This window comes from Onychostruthus taczanowskii, unplaced genomic scaffold (assembly GCF_017590055.1).
Source record: "Onychostruthus taczanowskii isolate IOZ18803 unplaced genomic scaffold, ASM1759005v1 scaffold3, whole genome shotgun sequence".
Taxonomy (NCBI): Eukaryota; Metazoa; Chordata; class Aves; order Passeriformes; family Passeridae; genus Onychostruthus; species Onychostruthus taczanowskii.
The window spans coordinates 4960589-4974963 of NW_024500349.1; the positions used below are offsets into that span (position 1 = coordinate 4960589).

Below are 14375 nucleotides of genomic sequence, written 5' to 3' on the forward strand. Positions count from 1 at the left end.
TTCTTCCACTCTTACACAATTTGCTACACAACCCTGCCAGGGCTAAGTCCTGCTCCTGTTCTAGCAGCACCACCATTATTTCGTTAACTAAAAGGGAAATGCTTTTACCATTCTACCTTGAAGATTCTGGCAAGGAAATCAACGAGTTCAATTTATTGTTTGTGCCCGAGAAGCTCTGCGGGTTTTTCCATCTCTTCTCATTTTTCCCCTTAAATCACCTGTCAAGTGTTTAACAAAAGAACACACCAGTTTTCATTATTTAATAATCTTAGTTATATCTGGGCAGAAGGCAGGGCACATTGTACACAGAACTGCTCACATGGCTTTGGTCCCCTTGGACTATTTCCTTCCAGAATGCCAGAACAGAAATGACTTATTAAAGAAAATTACTTCCATACATAATTACTGGTTAATAATTGTATTTCAAAAGGAAAAGCTTAGTTATGCCTGTTGGACCACTAGCTACTGGTATACATGAAAGATACTGCCTTTAGAATTTGCTTTACCATGTTATTAATCATACTCAAGTCAGTTACTGACAAAATTATTAGAACGTGTAATAAATAAATGCACATGCACAAAACACTGCATGCCTTTTCCTTCCTTCAGCCTCACATCCAGTTTCTATTTTTCAAACTGGAAGTGGAAGCAGAGGCACACTGGGATTTGATCTAACATTTCAAGGCTGCAGAGAGAGGAGTTCCCAGGTCCTCAGCCTCTCCAGCCCCATCCCAGCACTGCCCACTCCTGCCTGGATTCCCACCAATCTCCAGGTCTTCCTCAGCTGAGGCAGTTGCATAAGCACAAAGGTGTTTTCTCCATTTCTGAAGTTTTGATGCCTGCCTCTTCCCACCTTCTCCTGCCATGGCTTCTATAGGTGGAGCTATAGGGCTGTCTACATGACACTACGTTATTAAAACCTGCTCCCAGAAGCCAGGGATCTGTTTTCAGTTTTATTTCCTTGACTACATATTCGTAGATTATTTGCACAAAGATCACTATACTTTGGCACCAATGTGATTCCTTCAACGTTCCCTTAAGCATCCCCTTCATGCCATACCTCATCTGCTTTTTTGTAAAGGAAGCCCAAATGCTGTACTAGGTGGGCAGATGATGAAACAATCCATTCATGCCCTTTCATATGTGTGAGCCACAACATCCATTTTGAAAACACACACTAATAAATAAGCACAACTGTCTCCTATGATTCTCTCCGGAGGAATCATGAGAATGAGAACATACCTCAGTGAGCTACACTGTGAAGCATCAGAGGAAGAGCTTCTTTTCCTTTCAATGCTGAGGTCTGTCTGATACTCTGAAGTGGTATCTGCACCTATTATGTAGACACTGTACATGGTAAAAAGCTGGGTTTGGTAGCTGCCATTTCTATGGCAACATAGAAAATATGAAATTCTTTGAGAGCAGTTAGTTAAGAACCTGTATTTAGTCTTTAAGAATAATTAAAGCTTTCCAGCTGAGATTAAAAAGGAAGTAAAAATCAAATAGTCAAGGAATTTTTAAATTACAAAAATAGCTTAACCTTGAAATTCTGTGATTTTCACCTTTGCAAACCAATTTCCATATAACCACTGAATCTGGTCTAGAACCACGTGTTCTGGATCTGATTATACTAAGCTGAAACCTTTGGGGATGAGGAATGTGATTTCCTGAGCACATCCATTTCTCATGCATAGGAAACCCACTACAACTCATGGAGAAGTGTATGAAGTCCCAGGCCACGTGTGCAGCTGCATGCACTCCAAATGCAGACCTCTCTCCAAGGTCAGAGGCACAAACTCACACCCAGTGTCAGATCAAGTGACAGGCTGCAAATGTTTCTGTTAAATTTTTATTTTCTGTCAGTCACACAGGGTTATGAATGTGATGGCAGTCAGAAATTGATCAAATTCACAATAAAAAGAAATGTTTTATTCTTAAACTGAAAGACAATTTTTTTGGGTGGATTATCACTGCTACCATATGGGAAGCTTAAATCAAAGATTTTAATAAATCATTTTATTTGCAAACAATGCACAGTGAACTAGACCAGGAGATGTACAGTAGTCTGCTTACATTTTCTGCCTGACAGTAGCTGTTGCTCTCTTCCTAAAAACACTATGAATGAAAAACAAGCATAAGTTTACCTCTATGAAATTGCAGTCAAGTGGGCACCAATACTGCTTACACATAAGTATATCCTCATGACTTTTTTGAGCACAGAAAACATTATCTTGATTTTGCTGAGGAAGGAACATCTGGAAATTCTGGTTCTACAAAAATCAATACAAATTTTACCACTGACAGCAGAACGTTACCCAGAAAAAAAAGTACCAGACTTTTAAATGCATTTAGAAATCTATTTTTATGGCATTAAATGCAGTCAGAAAGCAGCAGCCAAGAAGAGGGGAGTACATAAAGCATTGTTTTTTATGAAGTTACAAAGAGTTCCCCAAGATACTTTTCTCCATATTCTGAAATTTCAGGCACTGGGGAAAGATCCTCCTCTGCAAAGAAGCCAGTCATTGAAAGACAACAAGGTCACCTCCAAGATGTACAATTAAGTGTTTGGGGAGAAGGAAGAACAGAGACACGGTATTCTGAACTTCATTTACATGTAGTGCACAAAAAGTAACATATTTTAAGGAAGATGAACCAAAGGACTAAGGATTAACCCTTGCACTCCAGAGTCCTTTGCCACACAACTGAAAACAGTGTTGAAAACATTTTCCTATTATTGGATGGGAATAATTAATTAGCAGCTGCATCATATTAATAAATCTCATTTTCATATTATGCACACTAGAATATTTGGTAGAATTTTGAAGTCCATGCAGATGTGGATCTAGAGGTCTAGGTGCAACATAATGCTGTCATACCACATGGAATGAAACAGGGGACTTAAAATTGAGAATGCTGGACTTAACAGTTTTCCTCCCTGAATCCAATGAAAACCAGACACCTTAACATAAAACATAAACCATTTAAATGGGGGCTGAGGAGAATACAGCTGAGCAAGTGCTGTGTTATTCGGTCCAGCTGGTGGGAGCTGGAGATGACACAGGAGGCAGAAAGTTTCATTTCTACTGGGATCTGTGGTATTTCTGACTTAAGAGGACAAGGCTAGAAAGAAGTTTTTAACAGAAATTTGGTGTCCAAGAATAGAGAGATTAATGATACTGCTGTAAATCCTACTGACATCAAGGCAAATATACACAGAAGAAGTCATGATCCCAACCATCTGTTTACGGATAAATAAAAAATGATTTTTTCATCCCCCTCAGATTTTGAGAAATCCAACAAAGTGCTTGTTAGGGGGGAAAAAACCCCCCAACTCCAGAAAACCCCACTGAGCACTCCTGATCACAGAAATGAGAATCCCTGTCTCTATGTCCAAACCTTTTAAGTGCATACCATGAAATGAAACCACTGTCCTACAGTAGCGTGAAACACAGGACGTGGGCATGTCCACAGCATGGAGGGATTAAGTTGCATTTCAGCATGTAATATCTCTGTAAAATCAATGCATCTGTGTTTATTAATGCAAACACTCAGAAATGCTGCAGGAAACAGTGGTGGACCAACACAAGAACAAGGTTACGTGTATTTGCTTACCCTTAAAACACCTCCAGGGCATTGACAGCTGATCTTCATTTTATTAACTATTCAAAATGGTATTATTGCTTTAATTTGCTTGCTGTGCACACAAGGCAGTACGTTTGTTTCATAATGAAAAATCTCATTTGGAACAGTATGAAATAGATGCAGCAGATTGTCTTGTTTTGATGTCAGCCTGTTTTTTCTGGCTGCTTGTTTCATCAGTGTCAGTGGAGCCACTCTCAGCCTTAAGCAGACTATGCTGCTTCTCCTGCTTTTTTCCCAAGGATAGAAAGCATGGTCATGAAAATACAGATTGTTTATGGTAAACATCCTAAAAAGCCATTAGTTATTTTTGGCTACTATAAGATGCAAATACGCCTCATTTTTGTGGGAACTACGAAAATCTCTGCACTTCCAGTCAGATGCTCTGGGTTCATATTAGTTCATCATGAGCTCAGCAAAACGTATGACATACTAAGGATTAAAATATCTCTGTAGTATTTCTACCACTTCTCTGCATCCTCTAAAAGTGAGAAGTACTTCTGCTTTTTAGAGCAGAAATTGTATTCCATGCAGTAATGATGACAACCACGTGGACCCTAAACAAAAGCAATGGCTTGCACGAACAAGTGTCTGCTGTACTGCTAATCCATGAGAAGTGCTCTAAGTGCCTGGTAAGATAGTCACAGTTTTCTGTCTGTGGCTTTTACTCACTGTTCAGATAAAAGCATGAAAATTTAAGCCACTGGAAATCTATTAAGGAGAGACCAAAACATAACCAGCACGGAAAAAAGCAGTCATGAAATGAAAGACAAAATCAGAATAATAAAGCTAGAGGTCCTGTCCTGACAAGGCATAGATCTGGCAGTGCAAAGGGGTTACAACAATTTATCTGCCAGCTAAGGATTTCTCCAGGATGGAGCCATCCCAGTCAGTATCCATCCATCTCCCTTCACAGTCCCAGCACAACAGGGATGTGGAATAATAGGATACCACCATGTTCATGTTACATATGGCTACTTTGACAGAGCTTAGGGTGTTAAAGTAGCTTGCACAAGATAGTGTGGCTGCTCTACTTATTAAATTAAGCTACTCTAAATTGGTTGGGATGTGGCCAAAATTCTACTAGAACTGGCACGCTGCAGTCAGGGCTTAAAATGCATCTTTGTTCAGCATCTTTGGTTGCACAGAAAGATGCTTACTTCAGCTGAAGTGCGAGCTGGAGCCTGAGCATATCATCTTCAATACCTTGCTCTCCACAGCTTTGTGAAGCCAAGTGGCCTGACAAAGATGCATTTTGTTTAGCAGTCCTCATGCCTTCTCCTCCCAATAACACAAGTGCTCCCATAGTTTGTCATGAATCAAGCAAGGCTGGACTTGTCTCAAGATTGGGAGCCTCAAGCCTGCAACACTAATTAACTACCTATAATGCTTTATACTAATATATACACTGCACACAATAAGGTAACTAGCTCTTTATATACAAAATTAAACACTGTATTCCATACCAAGAGAGAGCTTTTGTGGCTTCACTGCAGGGGCATGGAAATTTGGTCATAAATGAGAAAGCTACATAATCAAAATCAGAACCATTTACTTGCAATGAGTAACTAGCAATGAGGCAGGCTGCAGCTCTAGCACAGCTGACAGGAAGGACTGGGGAAGGACTGCTTCTTATGGGGAAAGTAAACTCAATCTTCCCTTTGTTGTTGTGGTTTTTTTTTTTTTTTTTTAAACAAGGGAAAACAAAATAGTTTCCATAAGAATTATTCTGTTTCAGGAAAAATGTAGTGAAATTTATTGCCAGGTCAGCACAAGAGAAGTGTCATTTCCACAGTTAAGGGAAAAGCCAAATCCATTCATTGCACTCTTTTTCTACTATTCTACTTTATATCATATTCAAATTTACTCCTCACTAAATCGTACTGCTTCACCCTCTAATACAGGCAACTTCTGACAGAAGATTCATAGGCATGTTGTTGGAAACTATATCCTTTTATTCAGCAAACAGAGGAAGGTAATAAATGAAACCATTATTTCCCCCTTCACCTCTCTCTTCCTCCCTTCCTCCAACATGCTGCTTTCATGCCTGTTCCTCTACTTCTAGGTGTGATCATCAGCTGGCTCAAAACATTTGCTTGCAGGACAAACCCCCCCGATTGTTTATACAGACCCATATTTCTGGCTCCTTTTTGTCTCAGCATCTTCCTTTCTCACCTTCCGTTCTCCTTTTTCTTAACAACCATTTGGTACCTACTTCAGAAGGCACAGTACCATAACTGAAGTGGGATCACCCAGACAAGACATGGGCACTCCTTTGCCTTTTAAAATCTGAAGCTGTAAAGAAGGCCAGTACAGTGTAACAGCTAGCAGCAAAATAAAGAAAATAAATTTAAAAAAAACCCTAAAACATGTATTTCTGGGAAAACTCCTGTTCACAATGGCAAACACTATTCTGTAATAGAAAAACTTGAGTCCATTGTACAAATTTCATTAATTAGTCATTCTGTCCTTTCAAAATATTTCTTTAGTTTTTCTTTTTAAAAATTAATTTAAATAATTTACGTGTACTTTCATGTCAGTATTAGAAAATCTCAAAGTGATTTAAAAAGAAATCAGTACTGTATTTCCTAGCTGGCAGGCAGGAAACAGAGCCCGAGCCAAGAGGAGGATCCAAGGTCAGACAGCTGGCTGCTGGCAAAGATAAGGCAAGTTTCCATTTGTACACACTTCCAATTCAATGCTGTAGTGAATATGTCTCTCTTCTTCTCAGTCTGTGGGTGAAGTTCTCTCAAGTTTTTAAATAAAATATTTACTAATTGAAAAATGGTACATCTACAAAAACTTTTGGCTAAAATTGGCAGACAATGCTAAGTATATTTGCATATATACCATATATTACTTAATCAGTAAAACTCAATTGTCTCTCTTAGAAAACAAAACCCATCTAGGGAGCCACAATGAGATGTTACCTACCAAATTTTTGGTCAAACCTCCACGCTGGAACGTGTGCATTGTGTTTCAAGTTGCTGTTTGCTGGCAGAGGCACTGTTACATAGATGGGGCCGTTGACGGGGACGGGGGTGCCATCGCTGCTGAGGAGGTGGACGCTGACGGCAGTGACAGGGGTGAGGTCATACCTGGTGCTGTTTCCTAACGAGAGAGTGAATGAACACCGTGACTACAGAATGTACAGAACTGAAGGGACACCTGTGTGGTTCCACACTGCAGGACTGCATCAGCGTAACTCTCAAGGGATGGGAGCAGCAACTTCCTCCCTGCCTTATAAAAGAACTTTAAACCAACCAACCAGGCAGCCAACCAACAACCCCCCCCTCCGCCAAAAAGATCAAATCCAAGCCACAAAATTGAAGGAAGATGTATATGACCATGTATTTCACCTAATTTCACGTATTTTTCACCTAATTTTGGAAAAACATGAAGAAAAAAAACCCTAAAAATGTAAAAAAGTGTAAAAATCTGCACATATATTTTTTCATGTTAATTTATCTTAAATAAACCTGTATGAGTAACACAGTTTCATGGCAAAAAAAATTATTTTACAAGTCTTTATTATAACCTCAAATGCCCATACTGTTAACTAACAAAGACAAAAATAACCAGTGGCACCTCACAATTGATCAGTCACATGTTTAAGAATGCCAAGTTGCATTTCCTTTGGTCTTTCACTGAAAAGAACCATGCTATATGGATCATTAGCATATACTCTATGTTTAAACTGGATGCCAATGAATGTTACTTCATGACAATATACGTCTAAAAAGCATTATAACCCTTCAATGATTTAACCAAATGAATCAATGACAGGGATAAATATCACAGATATATATGCACACGTGAAAAAAATCCTCTTGAGTTTTAAAACCAAGATCTGGAGCTCAAAGCAATAGTAAGGTCAAACTGGAAGAGATGGAGCTTCCAGTTTTGCATGGGGCTTGAGCCCCACAGGCGCAGGCAGCTGCCAAGAGCACCATCCCTGCCGCCTCTGTCGTGCTGGCTCCGGGGCTCTGCCGCTGCTCTTTCTGCCAGGGGGCGAATCAGGGAGAAGAGGGATGCTTGGCTGGCAGGGATGGGGTACTGCCCCCACTGTCAGCCTGGTGCCTTAGGCTGCACACTGCCTCTGAGGGCATATTCACACCCAGCCGTGGTGGCACACCACGTGGCTTTCAGGTATCCTCAGGTATCCCGGTAACAGTGTTGAGAGACGATGACTACATTTGAGGGGATGGTGGGAAAGCATTGAGACCTTTATGATTTCTCGTAACTGTGGTTAAATCTCAAGGAATGGCCTTTATTAAATTTTATGTCTCTGAGTAACAGCTCACCAAATAAAGAGATCACCTGGAAATGGGTTGGGAAGTGGTAAAGCAAAGGGGAAAAATGGTGACAAAACTTCGCCAAACTAAATTCCTCGGATTTTGCAAGACTGCCAAAGTGCAAAAATGGAAAATAACCAGAAGTAATGTTGCATGTGGTTCATTTATGAAAGCATCCCTGCCAGGGGGCGAATCAGGGAGAAGGAAGAGGGATGCCTGGCTGGCAGGGATGGGGTACTGCCCCCACTGTCAGCCTGGTGCCTTAGGCTGCACACTGCCTCTGAGGGCATATTCACACCCAGCCGTGGTGGCACACCACGTGGCTTTCAGGTATCCTCAGGTATCCCGGTAACAGTGTTGAGAGACGATGACTACATTTGAGGGGATGGTGGGAAAGCATTGAGACCTTTATGATTTCTCGTAACTGTGGTTAAATCTCAAGGAATGGCCTTTATTAAATTTTATGTCTCTGAGTAACAGCTCACCAAATAAAGAGATCACCTGGAAATGGATTGGGAAGTGGTAAAGCGAAGGGGAAAAATGGTGACAAAACTTCGCCAAACTAAATTCCTCGGATTTTGCAAGACTGCCAAAGTGCAAAAATGGAAAATAACCAGAAGTAATGTTGCATGTGGTTCATTTATGAAAGCATCTAGTCTGATGCACACTTTGCCCAGATTTCCAGGTGGGTGTCACTGTTACACAGCTGATGTGCAAGGGACACACGTGCTGCCTTCACTGACTGTGAACGGAGGGGCAGATGCTGACCTTACAGAGGGATTAAAGCATTGAGAAAACAAGCACTCTGAAGGTGGCCATGTAGGAGAGACACACAGCTAAGAGACTAAAAACAGACAAGTAAACTTTGAAAATTCAGCTAGGATATAGGGGAAGGTTGCCAGCCTACCCATGCATCTGTACATATAGGCTCCAATGATAAACAATATTGTTCCCTTAACACTTTAGAATATAAAACAGCGGAACAGAGAAAGGAATTGGTGAGGGAAGAATTGTTTCTTTATTCCTGATCATTCATTACACTGCCTCTGCCATGCTCCTGTAACTCTGTCACATTGATGCTTCACCCCAGGACTTAGGCCACTAATGTTCTCAGGCTGGTACCAGAGAAATTCCTCTTGCGAAGTACTGTGTCCTGATGACACTTAAGAAATTCCAAACAAAAAATTATATAAGTTCAGATTTTAGATTCATATAAAGAATTAAATAATGTTTTATATTTTGCATCTTTTTAGATATTGAAAATTTTGAATTTTTCTTTTATTACTGTCTTGATATAGCATATATCTGTAAAAATTACTTTTCAGTCCTAGAAAAAACATTTGGATGGTGAAACACAATTTTTAATTAAGATGCACTAATACTTTGCTCAGCGCTGGACTGAACAATTTATATCAGAAGATGAAAAATTTCTGAAATCCACTGACCTCTAGCAAGAAGAAATAATTTTCCAGTTTGCCATCTTGTACAGTATGTTAATGCTCATTAAAAAGATAAAATGTTTCTCTTTTTTGTTGTGAAGGCAAATTAAAATCAATGCCTACAAAACTCTTGCATGCTATAAAACTGATAAGCACATACACTGATTAAATGGGAATGGACTTGGATAAATGTCAGCTTTCATTTACTTCTTGTCATTTTTGACATCTGGTGACCTGTAAAGAGCTTTAAAAATAATCAGATAAAATTCACTGTCAGTTCAGACATGACACTTTATAAAGAAACAAGCAGCCATAAAAAGCAAGAGGAGTAATGGTTATCAGCCAGCTTGGTCCATTGAGGCCAGATGATGGAAAGTTTTGTTTAGTTGGGTTGAAAGGACAAGATTTTGTGAAACCAACCTCCTGCTCTCCAGCTGGTGATTAATATGAACAATAAGCTAACACTATACAGGCTTGTCAGAACTTGCAGTGAAATTCTTCAAATTTTTATGTTTACAACATGCTGATTCATGCAATGCATTTTCACTGCTCTCTATCAACACCCAGCTGGGATTTTATGAAAAATGCTGAACTCATAGAGAATAGTTTTTAGCTAAAACTACTATAAAAGCCACTCTGGGCAAATACTGAGGGACCTAAATGGAGGGACCTCAACAAAATGCTACAGATATGTAAATAAACTGTGGAAGAACAGAGAAATTGTGGGGGAAGGAGAGAAGGGAGAGAGGGAAAAGACAGTGTTCTGCAGAATTCCAAAATTTTTCATGCAAATCAATGCTAAGCTTTTTTAGAATTCTAAAATTTGTAAATATTCTTTTTCTTTTGAGAACAAAAATACTAAAAAATCTCCAGCAGGTGTTGACCTCATTTTTTATGCTTTCAGAAGTCCTCCAGGCCAAGTCTTCACCAAGTCACTTGCAGATGTAGAAAAGGATATCAATTCAACTTCAGGATTTTAAAGTTTCATGTTTCCATATCAGGAGAGGCTTCTACTACAGACAGAGGACATTTCACTTCTACTATACTGCATAATAAAATACATTGCATTTGCAGTCTGTGTTACAACATACTGAATACCACAGTATTCAGAAAAAAAGGCTCTTCTCAGTCTCTTAACACCATTTCCCATTGCCAATTATTTTGGTCTTTTACAAGACAGTTTTACCTGAAAACTAAAAGTCAAATCCAGGGTCCCTGTGCTCAAGCAGAAAAGTTTCTGCCATGCAAGAATACAGAAGTCTGAAAAACCTAAGGCTGCACTAATCTGTTTTATAGGGAGATAGGAGGTAAAACAGGAGAAAGACAATACCCTGGTTGTGCAGTTCTCATGAGATGGCATCATCTGAAGCCTTGGCAAGACCTGTGATCACTAAATAAATGCAAGAATGGAAAGCTGGGTTGCTGAGTACTTAGGTAAGATTTAGGAAAGAGGAATCCCACACACTGCCAGCAGTTTGTTCACTTAGTTTACAGATAAAAAGAAAGGAGATGAGGAAGTAGACAAATGAGGAAGATCAAATGCATTCCTTCATTTAAGAAAAGATAAAGAGGTTTTGATCATGTCTGAGTATGAAAAGTCAGAGAAAACTGAAGGTTGAAGATGAGAATAGGAAAATGACAGGGAGGTAGAATGAGATAGGGTAAGATGTACTCACTGGAGCAGACAGAAGGACTGGAGTAAGGTTGCAGACACATTTCTTGTTGTAATAGAAAAGGAGATGTGCAGATTTGTACAAAGGGAAGAAGGGGGAAGCAAGCTATCGTTTACACACATGACCTAGCATTCAAAGTCACTTAGATCAACACATCACAAGTAAATGCATCCTGAGAAACAGCAGGGAGAGACCTCAAGGAGATATTCAGGCTGCTTCAAAGCAGGCTCAGCTATGCCTCTGCCATCCTCACAGGTGACTGTCTGACTCTGTCCAACACCCTCAAACAAGTAATTCTACAGCTTAAACTATCCTCACCAGAGCAGGTTTTCCTAATCACTAGTCTGAATCTCTCTTGCTACACTGCAAGGCCACTGATATCTTTCTAACCCATTACAGGCACAGAAAACAAATTACTCTGCTTTTCACACCAGCCTTTTAACAATTTGAAGCCTTCTCCTCTTTATTCTGCTATTCTTCTCTTACCTATGAAACACCAATTATTTCACTCAGGACTGAATGAAAAGTGGAAAAAGACTAGCAGACAGTTGCAGTCATAAAAATGTATTGCAACTTTGAATTTAACAGTGATTATGTTTCTACTATGAATATTCATTGTTTTCTCTTTGGTGCTAGACAAATTTGCACATTTTGACTACATTCAAAAGTATCCACAAAGCCAGTGAAACAACACAGTATTAAATTCTTGATATGTAGGCATTTTATTTATTTTTAGAAAAAAAAGATTAAGAATTTCATTGCGCCTTCAGATTAAATTCTCTCTTGTTCCTCGACATTAATTTCCATCTTTTGTGTGCACATGCAGCGCATTTGGACACTCAGCTCTGAACTAAAAGTGTGACCAACTGGTCTGATCTCCCAGTGGCCCCATTTAAGGGATAGGAGACCTTGCCCTCTTGTTCACTGGAACAGCATATTGGTAGGGAAGTTGAAAATGTCATGTCACCCAAATTTGAAAGAATGTTTGCTGGAATGGGGAAAAAAAATATAGGATCAAAAGTCAAGTCCTGGACCAATATGAAATCAGAGCAAAACCAAAGTAATGGGTTACCTGTTCCATTTCCATCTAATCCCTGCAAATAAGGGAAACTGTCCACTTCCCAGGGTGAACTGGCTGCAGTCAGATATGCTGTCAAATCACTGTAGCTAGTGTTCTCTGGCAATTTCACAGATCTTCTCTGAAAGTGAACTTGTGGCTGAGTCCGTGCACCTAAAAATATTAAAAATGACTTTATATCCAAAGTGGGCAGAATATTTAGGTGTTCATATTTATGGAAGCAATTTTACAATTTTTCATTATAAATTGCAGTAGCTTGAGAAGGACAGAGACATCAGAAGGCTATTATGAAAGACGTAAAAACAGTATTTTTACATTTATTTTGCAGTTGCCATTATTTCTCCACAAGTATTCCAGAGCAAAATTGTGGAGGCACCTACTGCCAGAAGCTTTTCTGGCTATATTGTTTCTCCTTCACTTCCATTGCATGCCTCTTCTAATTAGTATAACTGAAACTAAAACTAAGTTCAGAGGTAGGCTATGCAGAAGCTTAGGAAAGCATCCAGTTCACCATATTTGTTCAAATTTTGTTTTCCCTGGAATATCAAGAAAAATGTAGTTTATATTTTTCAAAATTATTTTCTAAGAGACAGTTCTATCTGTAGTCTCAATTAAGTTATGTAACTTCTGTAAAGCTTTGGCCATGAAAACTAACTAGAACTGAGACCGATCACTAATGAAATCACTGGACGAAAAGATTCACTTGACAAACCTTGGGTGAAAAGATTTTCCATATTTTCCCATGCAAAGAACACATCTAAATAGAACCAGATTACTGGTATGTAAGATTTCTCTCTTTTCTCTGTTTTGTACAGTGTTAGTGTTTCTCTGAAGCTCCCTAGGTGTTAATTGAAGGGTCTTTGCTGCAACATAATTTAAGACTGTTTCATGTACTATGGCATTTCATGTCTCATTTAAATCCCAGCTTATAATGTCAATAGTCTTTTTCAAAGGATACTCACCATTAATACTGTTTAGCAACACACAGCAAGACTCCATCTGCAAGTTTGTGTGCATAACATGCAAATTAATTTTTAAATCACAAGCTATTGTATTCTCCAGAGCTCATTTTGAATACACACAGAACACTTCCCACACAGCACAAAATCAAGAGGCAAGCAGTTTTCTTCTTAATTCACATTGGACTATGTGATTCAAAGATGTCAACTCAAAACAATTTTGCATCTTTTCCCCCCATTAGTCTCTGGCAGCACTTTTAGGTTACATGTAGCTTCACTGTGAAAAAGAATAATGAGCTTGACTTCCTCCTAAGCTTTGTAACTGCTAGTGTCATTAACCTAGAGACTGGAATCTTTCTTGCATAATTTTCCAGCAAGATCTCTAGCTGTGAGAAAACAAAACTCAACAGAACAAAGTGTTGTATTGGCTAAGAAATCTGCCTGTGTACATGAGTAAGCACCTCCAAAGAGCTGATTGCTGTTTAACTGTCATTTCTTTGGTAATTCTGCAAGAAAAAGCTATAAAATTGCTTTTATTTTTTAATTTCTGGAACATTTTAGTGTTTACAGAAGGCTCTCAAGACGGTGGTATCCTTAAGTGTTTAATATAGTCATTAACACCTGTGTGAAATGGGAAGAAATCTCCCTTATCTGACTTCTAAGCATAAATGGAAAACTATATAAAAGATTACGTAAATTGACTGGAACAAACTCAGGCAGGATTTATCTTCTGTGTGCTGTGCAAGTAGCAGTTTGCTGTACCTCAGGGACTGATGTGCTCAGGCACTGTGGAACCCTCTGACTGCTCTGCTGAGTGGGTTCCTACAGCCCATGGGTAGACACAGGAAAACACTGGGAAAAAAAAAACCCCACAACAAAGAAACTAGCCTTAGGATTATCAAAAATAGTTCAATGTAAAATTGCAGGATTTTCTGTTGTTTAAATCTCTGGTTAAGATGCATTATTCAAGTTGCCAAGATGTGGGGTTTTATTTACTAAGATACAAACGAAGCAAATATTAGAAACCAAGTAACTATTGTTGAGTCTGCAATACAGTAGTTTATGGGTTTTCTATTAAAAAAAAAAAAAAAGATGGATTTTAGCAGTGAGAGAGCCATGAGCTGCCAAATTTTAACTAGATAAGGAGGACTCAGAAAGCCAACCTCAGTTCCTTCAATCCTACAAGCAGTACAAAGCCTTCTTATGGCTGAGCCCAAAACCTGGCAGAAAACCTGCACAACCATGAACTCAGCTATAAGCTTTGAGGGTGAAGAAACAGCCTCCTCTGTGGC

At 39.1% G+C, this 14375-nt stretch overlaps 1 protein-coding gene across 3 annotated transcripts in view; it reads right to left on the reverse strand.

Annotated features, from left to right (window-relative positions):
- Window positions 1-14375, reverse strand: part of FAM171A1 (family with sequence similarity 171 member A1) — an 88934-nt gene that overhangs the window by 14105 nt on the left and 60454 nt on the right. For all 3 annotated transcript variants that reach the window (XM_041408392.1, XM_041408391.1, XM_041408390.1), the window contains 2 exons: window positions 12119-12277; window positions 6574-6750 (listed from right to left, as the gene is read on the reverse strand). In XM_041408392.1, the coding sequence (XP_041264326.1) occupies window positions 6574-6750; window positions 12119-12277 (336 nt within the window). The remainder of the gene's footprint in view (window positions 1-6573; window positions 6751-12118; window positions 12278-14375) is intronic.